This window comes from Archocentrus centrarchus, chromosome 21 (genome assembly GCF_007364275.1).
Source record: "Archocentrus centrarchus isolate MPI-CPG fArcCen1 chromosome 21, fArcCen1, whole genome shotgun sequence".
NCBI lineage: Eukaryota > Metazoa > Chordata > Actinopteri > Cichliformes > Cichlidae > Archocentrus > Archocentrus centrarchus.
Genome location: NC_044366.1, coordinates 8,580,694 through 8,602,141, shown reverse-complemented (window position 1 = coordinate 8,602,141; position 21,448 = coordinate 8,580,694). Strand labels below are relative to the sequence as shown.

The window sequence follows — 21,448 nt, the reverse complement described above, 5'->3', positions numbered from 1 at the left end:
GCCACATCTTCCAGTGCAAGCCATGGTCCGCAGAGAGCTTCCAAAGCATCAGAGGGATCTCATTATTCAAAGATATCAGTCAGGTGAAAGCTACAAAAGAATTTCCAAGGAATTAAATATACCATGGAATACAGTGAGGACTGTCATCATCAAGTGGAGAAAATATGGCACAACAGTGACATTACCAAGTACAGGATGTCCGTCCAAAGTTGATAAGATGAGAAGAAAACTGGTCAGGGAGGCTGCCAAGACACCAGCAGCAACGTTGAAGGAGCTGCAGGAATTTCTGACAAGTACTGGCTGTGCACTACGTGTGACAACACTCTCCCATCTTCTTCATATGTCTGGGCTATGGGGTAGGTACAAAGAAAAACATCCAAGCCCAGCTTAATTTTGCAAAAAGACATCTGAAATCTCCTAAACGCACGTGGGAAAATGTGTTATGGTCAGATGAAAACAAGGTTGAACTTTTCCAAAAGGTATGTTTGGCGCAAAAACACTGCTCATCACCAAAAGAACACCATACCTACAGTGAAGCATGGTGGTAGCAGCATCATGCTTTGGGGCTGTTTTACTTCAGCTGGAACTGGGGCCTTAGTCAGGGTGGAGGGAATTATGAACAGTTCCAAATAGCAGTCAGTATTGGCACAAAACCTTCGGCCTTCCGTTAGAAAGCTGAAGAGGAACTTCATCTTTCAGCACGACAATGACCCAAAGAACACATTTAAATCAACAAAAGAATGGCTTCACCGGAAAAAGACTGAGGCTTTGGAATGGTCCAGCCAGAGTCCAGGCCTGAATCCCATCGTACATCTGTGGGGTGACCTGAAGAGGGCTGTGCACAGGCAATGCCCTCACAATCTGTCAGATTTGGAGTGGTTTTGCAAAGAGTGGGCAAATATTGCCACATTAAGATGTGGCACGCTGATAGGCTCCTACCCAAAAAGACTGACTGCTGTAATAAAAGCCAAAGGTGCTGCAACAAAGTATTAGTTTAAGGGTGTGCATATTTATGCAACCAGGTTATTTAAAGTTTTTTATTTTATATTTGTCCCCTTTAAGGGCTTCAGTTTATTTTTCAATTGCATTGTATAGGGTTACTTTTTTGACATTTCACTAACTCCTCTTAATTGGAGAGGAAAGCGAAATGTCAAAAAAGTAACTTAAAGGGCCAAATTGTTGATTGATTTTTTACATCAAATCGTGGACCGGAAGTAAGGGGCGGGGCCGGATGCGGCCCACGGGCCGCAACTTTAAGACCCCTGGTATAGGTTATAGGTCACATTAAAGGTGGAAAAAGTTGTGAAATTATTTGTCTTGCTGTCATTTTTTTTACATCATGAAAACCTGGCATTTGAAAAGAGGTGTGTAGACTTTTTATATCCACTGTACGTTCACTTATTTTATTCACTGCATTCACCATATTTGGGTGTATTTCATATTTTCACCTGTTGGTTCAGTGCTGACGATGCTTTTTGTCGACGTGCCTTCCAAGTGGTCCAACATGACTGAATCTGAAGTGGCCTCCATGTTGCTCAATGTGGTTGAGTCAGGTAGGTGCTTTGGGTCCCCAGAAGTCTCAGTTCTTGAACCTTGGAAACGTAACAATTAAGTAAAGTATCTATACAACATGTCCTCTGAGAACTTTGTTATTAAAACATACTGAAAAAGCCACAACACCTCTCTGCTGATGCAGGTCAGGAATGGTTTCTTCATCAGAATCGTCGTCAGTCGTGGCAACCTTATCTGGTTGGGTAAAAATAGTCAGGACAAATTATTAAAATTAAAGGCCAAACACATGTTACATATGAATCTTTGTAACTGATGTTTCATATTACCATCAGGATGTATGTCAATGTCATCCAGTCCTTTCCCCTGCAGGTCAGACAGTTTCCCTTTTTCCATTGCTATCAACAGTTTACTGACTTTTGCCAGCTGTATGGTACTCTCTGGAAGCCGGTAGAACTCTCGGTGGATCCGGACATCGTGTCCAAGAAAGGTAGCAAGCTGATCCATTTCATTTTCTTTTAGATTTAGTACTGTGGATAAAGTGGCAACTTGCTTCCGCAATCTTGTTGACGTGAGTGCCTCTGGGTTCTTTGCACCACATTGCTTTGCATACTTGCGAAGGCAGTCAGAGCCTCTGTAATGGGAAAGTGCACCTGGACGTGCAAATAAGTATACATTCTCTGTGGGGACTTGACACTTACTCCTGTTTTCCATGAGGAGGTTCATTGCTATGATCATGTCAGGTGTGAGAAGCACAGGCACCATTCTTGACCTTTTACCACGAATCTCAACTCTATCAAAGTACTTTGCAAGCTTCCTCTCCAACTCATTGAGGCACATCATAATGTCGGGGTTCAGCTCTGTGCAATTCCGGGATGTAAAAGCCTGGACCTCCATTTTTGAAACTTCCCCCTGCCGTTTTCTGTTAAATAGTACTACTTGTGTCAAAGTTACTTTAGCAAGATTTCCAAAGTTTGTGTTGTTAGGTTTTTCCTCCACATCCTTCATGCATTTAGCACACTCAGCAGCAAGAAACTGGTGCAGCAGCGACACATCCTGTGTAAATGGCAAAAGCTGGGGTTTATTCCATTTGGCTTGTTGAAGCGTGCCCAATGCAGCAGCTGAAATTGACTCTGCCCATTTTTTCTGATACAGAGTGGCAAATTGCTCGGCTGACTTGGCAACATCATGGCGATGTGCAATGAAAGCACTGCACTGTACAATTCCTGCAAGTTTGGCTAAACTGTGCCCCAATTTTAGAGCCAAGGATGGGACTTTATATGAGTTGCTTTTCAAGTCATAACCAGCAACAGCTCTGACAGCTTGTATCACGTGAGGAAAGTTGCTGGGCATAACAAGGTCTTCTGTCCTCTTCAGAGGTGTTTTAGCTCTAGCTTCTATCAACAGCCTTGCTATCTCTCTCATTTTCTGGCGAATGTAATCATTCCTTCTTTCATGCGGTTTCCTGCTGTTGTACAGTGACTCACCAAGGGAAAGAATGTCTCTTTCACTTTTTACAACCAAGGAAATGCCATCCTGGTTCATTTCACAAGCAATCTTCCAAACAGCTTCATGAACTTGATTGGGTTTTGGCAAGTCAAGATGTATCCGCTTTCGTCCAGTGAGAGAGTCTCCTTCAACAGGCTTCTGGGGGCACCTTCTCACATGTCTCCAAAGGCTTTCTCTTGCATATAGCCCTTGACAAAATTTGCAATGACGGTAGTCCTCAGATTGTTTTTCTATAGTGGGTCTTCGACAAGCAACAAATGCTCCAGTACCTTGGACTGCCACAGAAGCATTATGTTCAAAGTTTCCCCTCTTTTTAAGACACCGTAACAGCTCTCTTCTGTTGTGGGAACCTTTAGCGAAACTGAAAGCCATTGTTACATCAGGCTGGTTACCGTGTGCGCTTTCGAGGTGTCTTGCCAATTTAGAAATGGGTTTTTTACAATACAGACAATATTGCTTCTTGTTGTACTTGCTCTTCCTTCCTGTTTTTGGCAATGCTGTGACTTTTACGGAGCTGTTATTGTGCGACATGCTCTCTGTTGAATCGGCACTGCAACTTATCACTGAAGAACTATGAGAACCAGTGATTTCCACACTGTGTGCTGTAGCCATCCCCAATGAAATGTCAGACAGTTTTTTGGGAGAATTGTCTGTCACTCTCAGTTCCTTACTTTGAACACTTGTGTCTGAAGAGTTGTCACTTGAGTCTGGAACATAGTCAACATCTTCATAATCTGTGTTATCTGAAAACTCGGGATCAGAAATCTGAGGAAATAGAAAACGGCATTAAAGAGCTATAGTATCATTTTCCCTAAAGAGCCATAAAATGTGCATAAGTGACTTTTGAAAAAGTGATAATTTTAAATACACAGTTAAAAATAACATTTGATTTCCTTAATGCATTTTTTGTTTCTCTATTTAACAACTGTGTCATAATTACCTGGTCATTAAAGCGTGAGTAGTTTCCATCATGAAATTCACCATCATCAACTTCAGCATGTCCAACCTTTTAAAACCATTATTAATTATTAAAATTTATTGAATAGAGGTTTCATGCCCAGTTAGATTAGGTTTTAAATTATGAAATAATACTCCTAACACCAAGACAAGCTGCTTCACTTATTATGACTAGTGGGAGAGAAGTCTCTACAGTGCAACACTTCTCAGTGTACGATGTGATATTGTAGACTGTGTTAAACAGGAGACCAAAACATAACATCTTGTCTTATGGCTCACCTACTGCATAAAATTAAAATGAAATATTTTAGGAGAAAAAAAAAAAATCAGTGGCAGCAGTCCTTCAATTATGTACATAAACTAGAAACAATGAGTAAATGAGAGAAATTCACCTATTTTTGTAGGCCTCTGGATATTCTAAAACTCTAAAATAAACATCCTGAACATAATTGATTGCATATAATGAAAAGATTGTGTTTCGGCTTATATTTAAATACTCACATTCATTCTGGTGGATAGAGTCAAAGTTCTCTGCCTTTCTCTCTCTAATATTTTCATCTTAGCGTCATCATAACGTTTCTCACACTGATCATGATGTCGTTTTAGATTTTGTAGACAGCGTATTGCTCTAAGCTGTAACAAAAAAATAATCAAGAATCAAAAGTAAACAACGACGGCTCACCTTATATTCTGTATTACTGTTCTCACTCAGTAAATGACCGAGTGAAATAACATGAACTATTTTTTTTTAAAAAAAGAAGAATGTAGCTGTCTCACCTGTTCTCCAGTTACTGTCCCACTAAAAGGCACAAAAGCAGAGGTCTGGTCAACCTAAAAAGACAGAAATTTTAATGAAAGTTTTAGCCAAGATAATCTGAAACAGGTTATGGCAATTCTAAACAAAAATGTATAGAACTACAAAAGATCTAAAATTGAACGATAGCTTAAGCTTAATATGAACAAGGATCGGGGCTTATACTAGACCGGTTACATCCCCAGATGTTGTCTAGGATATGGGGGAATGTAGCAATAAATAATGCTCCAGGGTGAATGAAAAGGCCAATAAAATGTAGCAAAAATAAAGGATTTTATTAATAAATAATATGGCTCAAGCTTCCTGAAAGAATTAACAGGTTAACACCTTTACTCCTTAAACTAGACTAAAATTAGTACCCAAAATATTCCTAGAACATAACTTAAAACAATAAACCAAAGAGAGGTCTCTTCTGAACGAAATGAGCAATCACCTGCAAGTTCTCATCTAATCAGGAGGAACAGAACAGGCAGCCTCCTCTAAAGAAGAGTAACCAGAAACAACCTTCCTACTCAAAGGAAGAAACAAGCATGACACACACACTCCTTCCTGGTCACCAACAATGTCCCCCACCAGCATGGAGTAACCAGACCAGGAGGTATTTAGTCAGATCAAAATCCTAAAAGGTTCTATCAACCCATGAATCCAGACCTCGCTCTGAGCTAGATCTGAGACCCTCAGCAGTTCTCTCAGCACTTATGTACTCTGGTTCACCTGCTGATTAGCTGAAGTTGCACATAACAAGACCCTATAGAAAGACTTAACACGGTAGTATATCTCCCCCTAAACAATATGAGGACATTGTGACACACATACACACCACCGTTTATTCAGACTATATGAGGACATCAAATTAAACACACTAAACTCTTTGAAAGTTAGGACAATATGAGGACATCGTGACTCACACACACTACCGTTTATTCAGACTATATGAGGACATGACGACTAAAAACATGTTGAATCTGTTTTCCCCTCTTCTAACATCTTCTGTTGTTGTCAAAGAAAGTTCTGAACCCCACCCTAATGTAAATGTATCAACCTCCTAAAGAATTAATTCATGTAAACCTTGCAGCAGGAGACCAAATGGACAACAACGTGTGTAAAACTACAGAAGATATTAAATTGAATGATAGTTTAAGGTTTATTTAAAGATTAAAGGGGTCGTTGGTCCCCAGAGTTGATGAAACCAAAGTATTTCTGCCAAAGCATTATGAAACAAGTCATAGAAATTATGATATTGTGAAAATGTTACCCAAACTGATTGTTAAAGGGTATTTTATTTATGCACCGGACCCAAATGAGACATCTATTTGTGTTTAACTGGAACTAGAAATGTGTACCAACCTGTTGAAAGGATGAAGTGGATGGCCCGCTCATTTGTGGCTCTCCTGAAGGCTGAGTCGGGATCTCTACACTTGGTGTCTGCAGCAAAACACACAAATACACTGTTAAATTCATTCTGTAATAAACTAATGATCATCCTGGTTTAATGAGGGTCGAGGCTTATCATACTAGACCCTATAGAAAGACTTAACACTGTAGTATATCTCCCCCTAAACAATATGAGGACATTGTGACACACATACACACCACCGTTTATTCAGACTATATGATGGCATCAAATTAAACACACTAAAGTCTTTGAAAGTTAGGACAATATGAGGACATCGTGACTCACACACACTACCGTTTATTCAGACTATATGAGGACATGACGACTAAAAACATGTTGAATCTGTTTTCCCCTCTTCTAACGTCTTCTGATGTTGTCAAAGAAAGTTCTGAACCCCACCCTAATGTAAATGGATCAACTTCCTAAAGAATTAATTCATGTAAACCTTGCAGCAGGAGATCAAATGGACAACAACGTGTGTAAAACTACAGAAGATTTTAAATTCAATGATAGTTTAAGGTTTATTTAAAGATTAAAGGGGTCATTAGTCCCCAGAGTTCATGAAACCAAAGTATTTCTGCCAAAGCATTCTGAAACAAGTCATAGAAATTATGATATTGTGAAACTGCTACCCAAACTGATTGTTAAAGGGTATTTTATTTATGCACCGGACCCAAATGAGACATCTATTTGTGTTTAACTGGAACTAGAAATGTGTACCAACCTGTTGAAAGGATGAAGTGGATGGCCCGCTCATTTGTGGCTCTCCTGAAGGCTGAGTCGGGATCTCTACACTTGGTGTCTGCAGCAAAACACACAAATACAATGTTAAATTCATTCTGTAATAAACTAATGATCATCCTGGTTTAATGAGGGTCGAGGCTTATCATACTAGACCCTATAGAAAGACTTAACACTGTAGTATATCTCCCCCTAAACAATATGAGGACATTGTGACACACATACACACCACCGTTTATTCAGACTATATGATGGCATCAAATTAAACACACTAAAGTCTTTGAAAGTTAGGACAATATGAGGACATCGTGACTCACACACACTACCGTTTATTCAGACTATATGAGGACATGACGACTAAAAACATGTTGAATCTGTTTTCCCCTCTTCTAACGTCTTCTCGTGTTGTCAAAGAAAGTTCTGAACCCCACCCTAATGTAAATGGATCAACTTCCTAAAGAATTAATTCATGTAAACCTTGCAGCAGGAGATCAAATGGACAACAACGTGTGTAAAACTACAGAAGATTTTAAATTCAATGATAGTTTAAGGTTTATTTAAAGATTAAAGGGGTCGTTGGTCCCCAGAGTTGATGAAACCAAAGTATTTCTGCCAAAGCATTCTGAAACAAGTCATAGAAATTATGATATTGTGAAACTGCTACCCAAACTGATTGTTAAAGGGTATTTTATTTATGCACCGGACCCAAATGAGACATCTATTTGTGTTTAACTGGAACTAGAAATGTGTACCAACCTGTTGAAAGGATGAAGTGGATGGCCCGCTCATTTGTGGCTCTCCTGAAGGCTGAGTCGGGATCTCTACACTTGGTGTCTGCAGCAAAACACACAAATACAATGTTAAATTCATTCTGTAATAAACTAATGATCATCCTGGTTTAATGAGGGTCGAGGCTTATCATACTAGACCCTATAGAAAGACTTAACACTGTAGTATATCTCCCCCTAAACAATATGAGGACATTGTGACACACATACACACCACCGTTTATTCAGACTATATGATGGCATCAAATTAAACACACTAAAGTCTTTGAAAGTTAGGACAATATGAGGACATCGTGACTCACACACACTACCGTTTATTCAGACTATATGAGGACATGACGACTAAAAACATGTTGAATCTGTTTTCCCCTCTTCTAACGTCTTCTCGTGTTGTCAAAGAAAGTTCTGAACCCCACCCTAATGTAAATGGATCAACTTCCTAAAGAATTAATTCATGTAAACCTTGCAGCAGGAGATCAAATGGACAACAACGTGTGTAAAACTACAGAAGATTTTAAATTCAATGATAGTTTAAGGTTTATTTAAAGATTAAAGGGGTCGTTGGTCCCCAGAGTTGATGAAACCAAAGTATTTCTGCCAAAGCATTCTGAAACAAGTCATAGAAATTATGATATTGTGAAACTGCTACCCAAACTGATTGTTAAAGGGTATTTTATTTATGCACCGGACCCAAATGAGACATCTATTTGTGTTTAACTGGAACTAGAAATGTGTACCAACCTGTTGAAAGGATGAAGTGGATGGCCCGCTCATTTGTGGCTCTCCTGAAGGCTGAGTCGGGATCTCTACACTTGGTGTCTGCAGCAAAACACACAAATACAATGTTAAATTCATTCTGTAATAAACTAATGATCATCCTGGTTTAATGAGGGTCGAGGCTTATCATACTAGACCCTATAGAAAGACTTAACACTGTAGTATATCTCCCCCTAAACAATATGAGGACATTGTGACACACATACACACCACCGTTTATTCAGACTATATGATGGCATCAAATTAAACACACTAAAGTCTTTGAAAGTTAGGACAATATGAGGACATCGTGACTCACACACACTACCGTTTATTCAGACTATATGAGGACATGACGACTAAAAACATGTTGAATCTGTTTTCCCCTCTTCTAACGTCTTCTCGTGTTGTCAAAGAAAGTTCTGAACCCCACCCTAATGTAAATGGATCAACTTCCTAAAGAATTAATTCATGTAAACCTTGCAGCAGGAGATCAAATGGACAACAACGTGTGTAAAACTACAGAAGATTTTAAATTCAATGATAGTTTAAGGTTTATTTAAAGATTAAAGGGGTCGTTGGTCCCCAGAGTTGATGAAACCAAAGTATTTCTGCCAAAGCATTCTGAAACAAGTCATAGAAATTATGATATTGTGAAACTGCTACCCAAACTGATTGTTAAAGGGTATTTTATTTATGCACCGGACCCAAATGAGACATCTATTTGTGTTTAACTGGAACTAGAAAGGTGTACCAACCTGTTGAAAGGATGAAGTGGATGGCCCGCTCATTTGTGGCTCTCCTGAAGGCTGAGTCGGGATCTCTACACTTGGTGTCTGCAGCAAAACACACAAATACAATGTTAAATTCATTCTGTAATAAACTAATGATCATCCTGGTTTAATGAGGGTCGAGGCTTATCATACTAGACCCTATAGAAAGACTTAACACTGTAGTATATCTCCCCCTAAACAATATGAGGACATTGTGACACACATACACACCACCGTTTATTCAGACTATATGATGGCATCAAATTAAACACACTAAAGTCTTTGAAAGTTAGGACAATATGAGGACATCGTGACTCACACACACTACCGTTTATTCAGACTATATGAGGACATGACGACTAAAAACATGTTGAATCTGTTTTCCCCTCTTCTAACGTCTTCTCGTGTTGTCAAAGAAAGTTCTGAACCCCACCCTAATGTAAATGGATCAACTTCCTAAAGAATTAATTCATGTAAACCTTGCAGCAGGAGATCAAATGGACAACAACGTGTGTAAAACTACAGAAGATTTTAAATTCAATGATAGTTTAAGGTTTATTTAAAGATTAAAGGGGTCGTTGGTCCCCAGAGTTGATGAAACCAAAGTATTTCTGCCAAAGCATTCTGAAACAAGTCATAGAAATTATGATATTGTGAAACTGCTACCCAAACTGATTGTTAAAGGGTATTTTATTTATGCACCGGACCCAAATGAGACATCTATTTGTGTTTAACTGGAACTAGAAATGTGTACCAACCTGTTGAAAGGATGAAGTGGATGGCCCGCTCATTTGTGGCTCTCCTGAAGGCTGAGTCGGGATCTCTACACTTGGTGTCTGCAGCAAAACACACAAATACAATGTTAAATTCATTCTGTAATAAACTAATGATCATCCTGGTTTAATGAGGGTCGAGGCTTATCATACTAGACCCTATAGAAAGACTTAACACTGTAGTATATCTCCCCCTAAACAATATGAGGACATTGTGACACACATACACACCACCGTTTATTCAGACTATATGATGGCATCAAATTAAACACACTAAAGTCTTTGAAAGTTAGGACAATATGAGGACATCGTGACTCACACACACTACCGTTTATTCAGACTATATGAGGACATGACGACTAAAAACATGTTGAATCTGTTTTCCCCTCTTCTAACGTCTTCTCGTGTTGTCAAAGAAAGTTCTGAACCCCACCCTAATGTAAATGGATCAACTTCCTAAAGAATTAATTCATGTAAACCTTGCAGCAGGAGATCAAATGGACAACAACGTGTGTAAAACTACAGAAGATTTTAAATTCAATGATAGTTTAAGGTTTATTTAAAGATTAAAGGGGTCGTTGGTCCCCAGAGTTGATGAAACCAAAGTATTTCTGCCAAAGCATTCTGAAACAAGTCATAGAAATTATGATATTGTGAAACTGCTACCCAAACTGATTGTTAAAGGGTATTTTATTTATGCACCGGACCCAAATGAGACATCTATTTGTGTTTAACTGGAACTAGAAATGTGTACCAACCTGTTGAAAGGATGAAGTGGATGGCCCGCTCATTTGTGGCTCTCCTGAAGGCTGAGTCGGGATCTCTACACTTGGTGTCTGCAGCAAAACACACAAATACAATGTTAAATTCATTCTGTAATAAACTAATGATCATCCTGGTTTAATGAGGGTCGAGGCTTATCATACTAGACCCTATAGAAAGACTTAACACTGTAGTATATCTCCCCCTAAACAATATGAGGACATTGTGACACACATACCCACCACCGTTTATTCAGACTATATGATGGCATCAAATTAAACACACTAAAGTCTTTGAAAGTTAGGACAATATGAGGACATCGTGACTCACACACACTACCGTTTATTCAGACTATATGAGGACATGACGACTAAAAACATGTTGAATCTGTTTTCCCCTCTTCTAACGTCTTCTCGTGTTGTCAAAGAAAGTTCTGAACCCCCCCCTAATGTAAATGGATCAACTTCCTAAAGAATTAATTCATGTAAACCTTGCAGCAGGAGATCAAATGGACAACAACGTGTGTAAAACTACAGAAGATTTTAAATTCAATGATAGTTTAAGGTTTATTTAAATATTAAAGGGGTCGTTGGTCCCCAGAGTTGATGAAACCAAAGTATTTCTGCCAAAGCATTCTGAAACAAGTCATAGAAATTATGATATTGTGAAACTGCTACCCAAACTGATTGTTAAAGGGTATTTTATTTATGCACCGGACCCAAATGAGACATCTATTTGTGTTTAACTGGAACTAGAAATGTGTACCAACCTGTTGAAAGGATGAAGTGGATGGCCCGCTCATTTGTGGCTCTCCTGAAGGCTGAGTCGGGATCTCTACACTTGGTGTCTGCAGCAAAACACACAAATACACTGTTAAATTCATTCTGTAATAAACTAATGATCATCCTGGTTTAATGAGGGTCGAGGCTTATCATACTAGACCCTATAGAAAGACTTAACACTGTAGTATATCTCCCCCTAAACAATATGAGGACATTGTGACACACATACACACCACCGTTTATTCAGACTATATGATGGCATCAAATTAAACACACTAAAGTCTTTGAAAGTTAGGACAATATGAGGACATCGTGACTCACACACACTACCGTTTATTCAGACTATATGAGGACATGACGACTAAAAACATGTTGAATCTGTTTTCCCCTCTTCTAACGTCTTCTCGTGTTGTCAAAGAAAGTTCTGAACCCCACCCTAATGTAAATGGATCAACTTCCTAAAGAATTAATTCATGTAAACCTTGCAGCAGGAGATCAAATGGACAACAACGTGTGTAAAACTACAGAAGATTTTAAATTCAATGATAGTTTAAGGTTTATTTAAAGATTAAAGGGGTCGTTGGTCCCCAGAGTTGATGAAACCAAAGTATTTCTGCCAAAGCATTCTGAAACAAGTCATAGAAATTATGATATTGTGAAACTGCTACCCAAACTGATTGTTAAAGGGTATTTTATTTATGCACCGGACCCAAATGAGACATCTATTTGTGTTTAACTGGAACTAGAAATGTGTACCAACCTGTTGAAAGGATGAAGTGGATGGCCCGCTCATTTGTGGCTCTCCTGAAGGCTGAGTCGGGATCTCTACACTTGGTGTCTGCAGCAAAACACACAAATACAATGTTAAATTCATTCTGTAATAAACTAATGATCATCCTGGTTTAATGAGGGTCGAGGCTTATCATACTAGACCCTATAGAAAGACTTAACACTGTAGTATATCTCCCCCTAAACAATATGAGGACATTGTGACACACATACACACCACCGTTTATTCAGACTATATGATGGCATCAAATTAAACACACTAAACTCTTTGAAAGTTAGGACAATATGAGGACATCGTGACTCACACACACTACCGTTTATTCAGACTATATGAGGACATGACGACTAAAAACATGTTGAATCTGTTTTCCCCTCTTCTAACGTCTTCTCGTGTTGTCAAAGAAAGTTCTGAACCCCACCCTAATGTAAATGGATCAACTTCCTAAAGAATTAATTCATGTAAACCTTGCAGCAGGAGATCAAATGGACAACAACGTGTGTAAAACTACAGAAGATTTTAAATTCAATGATAGTTTAAGGTTTATTTAAAGATTAAAGGGGTCGTTGGTCCCCAGAGTTGATGAAACCAAAGTATTTCTGCCAAAGCATTCTGAAACAAGTCATAGAAATTATGATATTGTGAAACTGCTACCCAAACTGATTGTTAAAGGGTATTTTATTTATGCACCGGACCCAAATGAGACATCTATTTGTGTTTAACTGGAACTAGAAATGTGTACCAACCTGTTGAAAGGATGAAGTGGATGGCCCGCTCATTTGTGGCTCTCCTGAAGGCTGAGTCGGGATCTCTACACTTGGTGTCTGCAGCAAAACACACAAATACAATGTTAAATTCATTCTGTAATAAACTAATGATCATCCTGGTTTAATGAGGGTCGAGGCTTATCATACTAGACCCTATAGAAAGACTTAACACTGTAGTATATCTCCCCCTAAACAATATGAGGACATTGTGACACACATACACACCACCGTTTATTCAGACTATATGAGGGCATCAAATAAAACACACTAAAGTCTTTGAAAGTTAGGACAATATGAGGACATCGTGACTCACACACACTACCGTTTATTCAGACTATATGAGGACATGACGACTAAAAACATGTTGAATCTGTTTTCCCCTCTTCTAACGTCTTCTCGTGTTGTCAAAGAAAGTTCTGAACCCCCCCCTAATGTAAATGGATCAACTTCCTAAAGAATTAATTCATGTAAACCTTGCAGCAGGAGATCAAATGGACAACAACGTGTGTAAAACTACAGAAGATTTTAAATTCAATGATAGTTTAAGGTTTATTTAAAGATTAAAGGGGTCGTTGGTCCCCAGAGTTGATGAAACCAAAGTATTTCTGCCAAAGCATTCTGAAACAAGTCAGAGAAATTATGATATTGTGAAACTGCTACCCAAACTGATTGTTAAAGGGTATTTTATTTATGCACCGGACCCAAATGAGACATCTATTTGTGTTTAACTGGAACTAGAAATGTGTACCAACCTGTTGAAAGGATGAAGTGGATGGCCCGCTCATTTGTGGCTCTCCTGAAGGCTGAGTCGGGATCTCTACACTTGGTGTCTGCAGCAAAACACACAAATACAATGTTAAATTCATTCTGTAATAAACTAATGATCATCCTGGTTTAATGAGGGTCGAGGCTTATAATACTAGACCCTATAGAAAGACTTAACACTGTAGTATATCTCCCCCTAAACAATATGAGGACATTGTGACACACATACACACCACCGTTTATTCAGACTATATGATGGCATCAAATTAAACACACTAAAGTCTTTGAAAGTTAGGACAATATGAGGACATCGTGACTCACACACACTACCGTTTATTCAGACTATATGAGGACATGACGACTAAAAACATGTTGAATCTGTTTTCCCCTCTTCTAACGTCTTCTCGTGTTGTCAAAGAAAGTTCTGAACCCCACCCTAATGTAAATGGATCAACTTCCTAAAGAATTAATTCATGTAAACCTTGCAGCAGGAGATCAAATGGACAACAACGTGTGTAAAACTACAGAAGATTTTAAATTCAATGATAGTTTAAGGTTTATTTAAAGATTAAAGGGGTCGTTGGTCCCCAGAGTTGATGAAACCAAAGTATTTCTGCCAAAGCATTCTGAAACAAGTCATAGAAATTATGATATTGTGAAACTGCTACCCAAACTGATTGTTAAAGGGTATTTTATTTATGCACCGGACCCAAATGAGACATCTATTTGTGTTTAACTGGAACTAGAAATGTGTACCAACCTGTTGAAAGGATGAAGTGGATGGCCCGCTCATTTGTGGCTCTCCTGAAGGCTGAGTCGGGATCTCTACACTTGGTGTCTGCAGCAAAACACACAAATACAATGTTAAATTCATTCTGTAATAAACTAATGATCATCCTGGTTTAATGAGGGTCGAGGCTTATCATACTAGACCCTATAGAAAGACTTAACACTGTAGTATATCTCCCCCTAAACAATATGAGGACATTGTGACACACATACACACCACCGTTTATTCAGACTATATGATGGCATCAAATTAAACACACTAAAGTCTTTGAAAGTTAGGCCAATATGAGGACATCGTGACTCACACACACTACCGTTTATTCAGACTATATGAGGACATGACGACTAAAAACATGTTGAATCTGTTTTCCCCTCTTCTAACGTCTTCTCGTGTTGTCAAAGAAAGTTCTGAACCCCACCCTAATGTAAATGGATCAACTTCCTAAAGAATTAATTCATGTAAACCTTGCAGCAGGAGATCAAATGGACAACAACGTGTGTAAAACTACAGAAGATTTTAAATTCAATGATAGTTTAAGGTTTATTTAAATATTAAAGGGGTCGTTGGTCCCCAGAGTTGATGAAACCAAAGTATTTCTGCCAAAGCATTCTGAAACAAGTCATAGAAATTATGATATTGTGAAACTGCTACCCAAACTGATTGTTAAAGGGTATTTTATTTATGCACCGGACCCAAATGAGACATCTATTTGTGTTTAACTGGAACTAGAAATGTGTACCAACCTGTTGAAAGGCTGAAGTGGATGGCCCGCTCATTTGTGGCTCTCCTGAAGGCTGAGTCGGGATCTCTACACTTGGTGTCTGCAGCAAAACACACAAATACAATGTTAAATTCATTCTGTAATAAACTAATGATCATCCTGGTTTAATGAGGGTCGAGGCTTATCATACTAGACCCTATAGAAAGACTTAACACTGTAGTATATCTCCCCCTAAACAATATGAGGACATTGTGACACACATACACACCACCGTTTATTCAGACTATATGATGGCATCAAATTAAACACACTAAAGTCTTTGAAAGTTAGGACAATATGAGGACATCGTGACTCACACACACTACCGTTTATTCAGACTATATGAGGACATGACGACTAAAAACATGTTGAATCTGTTTTCCCCTCTTCTAACGTCTTCTCGTGTTGTCAAAGAAAGTTCTGAACCCCACCCTAATGTAAATGGATCAACTTCCTAAAGAATTAATTCATGTAAACCTTGCAGCAGGAGATCAAATGGACAACAACGTGTGTAAAACTACAGAAGATTTTAAATTCAATGATAGTTTAAGGTTTATTTAAAGATTAAAGGGGTCGTTGGTCCCCAGAGTTGATGAAACCAAAGTATTTCTGCCAAAGCATTCTGAAACAAGTCAGAGAAATTATGATATTGTGAAACTGCTACCCAAACTGATTGTTAAAGGGTATTTTATTTATGCACCGGACCCAAATGAGACATCTATTTGTGTTTAACTGGAACTAGAAAGGTGTACCAACCTGTTGAAAGGATGAAGTGGATGGCCCGCTCATTTGTGGCTCTCCTGAAGGCTGAGTCGGGATCTCTACACTTGGTGTCTGCAGCAAAACACACAAATACAATGTTAAATTCATTCTGTAATAAACTAATGATCATCCTGGTTTAATGAGGGTCGAGGCTTATCATACTAGACCCTATAGAAAGACTTAACACTGTAGTATATCTCCCCCTAAACAATATGAGGACATTGTGACACACATACACACCACCGTTTATTCAGACTATATGATGGCATCAAATTAAACACACTAAAGTCTTTGAAAGTTAGGACAATATGAGGACATCGTGACTCACACACACTACCGTTTATTCAGACTATATGAGGACATGACGACTAAAAACATGTTGAATCTGTTTTCCCCTCTTCTAACGTCTTCTCGTGTTGTCAAAGAAAGTTCTGAACCCCCCCCTAATGTAAATGGATCAACTTCCTAAAGAATTAATTCATGTAAACCTTGCAGCAGGAGATCAAATGGACAACAACGTGTGTAAAACTACAGAAGATTTTAAATTCAATGATAGTTTAAGGTTTATTTAAAGATTAAAGGGGTCGTTGGTCCCCAGAGTTGATGAAACCAAAGTATTTCTGCCAAAGCATTCTGAAACAAGTCATAGAAATTATGATATTGTGAAACTGCTACCCAAACTGATTGTTAAAGGGTATTTTATTTATGCACCGGACCCAAATGAGACATCTATTTGTGTTTAACTGGAACTAGAAATGTGTACCAACCTGTTGAAAGGATGAAGTGGATGGCCCGCTCATTTGTGGCTCTCCTGAAGGCTGAGTCGGGATCTCTACACTTGGTGTCTGCAGCAAAACACACAAATACAATGTTAAATTCATTCTGTAATAAACTAATGATCATCCTGGTTTAATGAGGGTCGAGGCTTATCATACTAGACCCTATAGAAAGACTTAACACTGTAGTATATCTCCCCCTAAACAATATGAGGACATTGTGACACACATACACACCACCGTTTATTCAGACTATATGATGGCATCAAATTAAACACACTAAAGTCTTTGAAAGTTAGGACAATATGAGGACATCGTGACTCACACACACTACCGTTTATTCAGACTATATGAGGACATGACGACTAAAAACATGTTGAATCTGTTTTCCCCTCTTCTAACGTCTTCTCGTGTTGTCAAAGAAAGTTCTGAACCCCACCCTAATGTAAATGGATCAACTTCCTAAAGAATTAATTCATGTAAACCTTGCAGCAGGAGATCAAATGGACAACAACGTGTGTAAAACTACAGAAGATTTTAAATTCAATGATAGTTTAAGGTTTATTTAAAGATTAAAGGGGTCGTTGGTCCCCAGAGTTGATGAAACCAAAGTATTTCTGTCATGGCGTGTGTGTGGCAGGCAGGATTGGACCCCAGGATGCAGACTCATAAAACAGGACTTAGAGGATTTATTGGGAAAACATAACAGGAACCAGAACACAGCTAGGCAGGGGCTGGACAGATGCCAAAACTAAACTAAAGTAACTACAGAGAAGGAACATACACAACGAGGGAACACTGAAGACGACGCGACAAGAAACAGATGAACACTGAGGGCTTAAATACACAGCAGGTAATCAGGGCAAGAGGAAACAGCAGGGAGCAACAGGTGAAGCAAATGAAACTAATAACAGGGGTTAGCAAAACTAGACACAAAGCACAGGGAACACAAGACTGTCAAAATAATACAGGAAGTGACTAACCAAGGTGCACGCAGACTACATACGGGGAACTGGCACACAGACACGGGGCAGAGACGCAGACTAGTCACAACACTAGGAATAACTCAACATGAAAACACAGGAGGTCAGGGACAAGACATCAGGACAAAACAGACAAGACCATGGAGCAGGGGAGACAGAGACAAAGGGAACAAGATCAAAACACACTGGGAATTAAACACTCAGGGAAAATAAACTAAAAAACACAAAACGCTGGGCAGACGGCCCAGGACCATGACAGCACCCCCCCCTCAAAGGCCGGCACCCGACGGCCAAAACAGGAAACAAAACTAGACCAGGGAGGGAGGCGGGGGACCAGGACGGAGGGACCGGAACAAAAACAAAACCAGGCAGGGAGCAACAAAGGCAGGGAGCAAAACATCAAAACCACAAGGTTAGAACAAAAACAGCAGGGGCACAAGGCCGGGACAAAGTCCAAAAACAAGGACAAAACACAGTGATGAGAAAAAAAAAAACTGGATGAAACAAAAAGCGACGGCACAAGGCCGGAGAGCTCCAATGTCCAAAACAGGGGGTCAAAACATGAAACAGTTCAGGAGCTATGACAAAAACAGAAACAAAAAGAGCAACGGCCAGGGGGAACAACAGTCCATAGTTCAGGGGGCCGCCCAGGCCAAGGGGCCAAAAAGCAGAGTCCAACCCTCTCAGGCGGGCGACCGCGGCTCCAGCGGCGGCGACGAGGAGTCGTGGCAGGGGGCCGACCGCGGCACCAGCGGCGGCGACGAGGAGTCGTGGCAGGGGGCCGACCGCGGCACCAGCGGCGGCGACGAGGAGTCGTGGCAGGGGGCCGACCGCGGCACCAGCGGCGGCGACGAGGAGTCGTGGCAGGGGGCCGACCGCGGCACCAGCGGCGGCGACGAGGAGTCGTGGCAGGGGGCCGACCGCGGCTCCAGCGGCGGCGACGAGGAGTCGTGGCCTGGGGCCGACGCGGCTCCAGCGGCGGCGGCGAGGAACGAGACGAGGGGCCGACCGCGCTCCAGCGGCGGCGGCGAGGAGACGAGACTGAGGGCCGACCGCGCTCCAGGCGGCGGCGGCGAGACGAGACTGAGGGCCGACCGCGCTCCAGGCGGCGGCGGCGAGGACGAGACTGAGGGCCGACCGCGCTCCAGGCGGCGGCGGCGAGACGAGACTGAGGGCCGACCGCGCTCCAGGCGGGGGGCGGCGACGAGGAGACCTGCCGGGGGGCCGACCGCGCTCCATGGGGCGGCGGCAAGACGAGGCAGGAGGCTCGACCTGAGCCAGACGCTCCAACTGAGCGTAACCCTTGGGCTTCAAACACGGCTCCGACTGAGCCGGACCCTTGGGCTGAACGGGGCCTACAAGGTGAGGCTCCGAATGTGCAGGCTGGGTCTGCGGTGTAGGGCACACAGCTACTTCACTGAGCAGCTGGGGCTGCTTGGGGGTTGGACCAGGTGCATGTGATGGTGGGTGCGTGGAAGCTGACACTGGGGAGGGCGAGGGAGCTGACACTATGGAGGGCGAGGGAGCTGACACTATGGAGGGCGAGGGAGCTGACACTATGGAGGGCGAGGGAGCTGACACTATGGAGGGCGAGGGAGCTGACACTATGGAAGCTGACTGCGGAAGAGGTAAGGGGACTGAAGCTAACTGCGGGGAAACCGGAGTCGGGGGAGCAGGAGCAGAGGAGACTGGGACTGAGGCTGCAGGGGGAACCACAACTAAAGGAGCTGAGGGACCAGAGGAGGGAACAAAGGGAACCTGAGGGACCGGGGAGACTAAGGGGACCAAAACTGAAGGGACTGAAGCTAAGGGAACTGGCACTAGGGGCCGCGTGGAAGCAGGCCGGGAGACGACTGGCTGCGTGGAAGCAGGCCGGGAGACGACTGGCTGCGTGGAAGCAGGCCGGGAGACGACTGGCTGCGTGGAAGCAGGCCGGGAGACGACTGCTGCGTGGAAGCAGGCCGGGAGACGACTGGCTGCGTGGAAGCAGGCCGGGAGACGACTGGCTGCGTGGAAGCAGGCCGGGAGACGACTGGCTGCGTGGAAGCAGGCCGGAGACCTGGCTGCGTGGAAGCAGGCCGGACGCTAGGGAGAGCCGGCTGCGTGGAAGCAGGCCGGGCGCTAGGGAGAGCTGAAGGGACTACGGGGACCTGAGGGACTGAGGGACCAGAAGTGGAAGTAGAGTAAGGGACTACGGGGACCTGAGGGACTACGGGGACCTGAGGGACTACGGGGACAGAGGGCACGGAGGAAACCGAGGAGACTGCGACTAGAACTGAAGATGAAACTAAACTGATTGGAGAGACCAAGGGATTTAAGGGAAGTGACGCCACTGAAGGGGGCAAAGCTGAAGCACTGGCTGTGGGGACCGGGGAAGCTGACTGGACTGAGGTGACTGAGGACGAGGGGACTGAGGTGACTGAGGACGAGGGGACTGAGGTGACTGAGGACGAGGGGCTGAAGCTGAGGAGGATGAGGGGACTGAGGTGACTGAGGACGAGGGGGCTGAAGCTGAGGAGGATGAGGGGACTGAGGTGACTGAGGACGAGGGGGCTGAAGCTGAGGAGGATGAGGGGACTGAGGTGACTGAGGACGAGGGGGCTGAAGCTGAGGAGGATGAGGGGACTGAGACTAAAACTGAAGATGAAGGGACTGGAGGTGAAACTAAACTGACCAAGGGGATCACAGAAAGAGAAACCACTGGAGGGAGCAAAGCTGAGGCAGGGAGAACTAGAGCGGCTGGAGCTACTGCTGACTGAGGGCGAGCAGGTTGAGAGCTAGGGCGGGCTGGAGCTTCTGCTGGCTGAGAGAAAATACAGGGGCTGGCTGAGACGGGAGTAACTGGGGAGGAGCTGGAGCTATAGCTGAATGAGACGGGAGTAACTGGGGAGGAGCTGGAGCTACAGCGAATGAAACGGGAGTAACTGGGGAGGAGCTGGAGCTACAGCCGCATGAGACGGGAGTAACTGGGGAGGAGCTGGAGCTACAGCCGCATGAGACGGGAGTACTGGGGGAGCTGACTACAGCCCGCATGGAGGAGCGGAGTACGGGAGGACTGGAGCTACAGCCGCATGAAGACGGGAGTAACTGGGAGGAAGCTGGAGCTACAGACCGCATGAGACGGGAGTAACTGGGAGGAGGCTGGAGCTACAGCCGCATGAGACGGGAGTAACCTGGGGAGGAGCTGGAAGCTACAGCGAATGAAGACGGGAGTAACTGGGAGGGAGCTTGCCTGCAAGGCGGCGTGGGTGCTGAGGCTGAGGGTGAGGTGGGAAGAGCTAGCACCGGGGAAGCTGAGCCCAGACAGCTACCGAGGCTGGCAGAACCTGGGGCCCTGGAGATGAGCTGGCGTCACAGCTGACTGGGGAGATGAGAACGAGCTGGCAGCGTGGGAGCAGACTGAGGGAGGGCTGGCTGCGTGGGAGCAGACTGAGGGAGAGCTGCTGGAGCTGCTGCTGACTGAAGTGGCTGAGGGGTGACTGTTTACAAGCGCGTGGT

The 21,448-nt window shown here is 42.5% G+C and overlaps 1 protein-coding gene across 1 annotated transcript in view; it reads right to left on the bottom strand.

The window, feature by feature from the left end:
* The window catches only part of LOC115800635 (uncharacterized), a 30,166-nt gene that overhangs the window by 1,672 nt on the left and 7,046 nt on the right, over positions 1-21,448 (bottom strand). The window contains exons 2-8 of the mRNA XM_030758116.1: positions 15,413-15,490; positions 4,753-4,806; positions 4,477-4,608; positions 3,959-4,024; positions 1,839-3,783; positions 1,681-1,746; positions 1,449-1,592 (exon numbers count right to left, since the gene is read on the bottom strand). Of these exons, the coding sequence (XP_030613976.1) occupies positions 1,449-1,592; positions 1,681-1,746; positions 1,839-3,783; positions 3,959-4,024; positions 4,477-4,608; positions 4,753-4,806; positions 15,413-15,490 (2,485 nt within the window). The remainder of the gene's footprint in view (positions 1-1,448; positions 1,593-1,680; positions 1,747-1,838; positions 3,784-3,958; positions 4,025-4,476; positions 4,609-4,752; positions 4,807-15,412; positions 15,491-21,448) is intronic.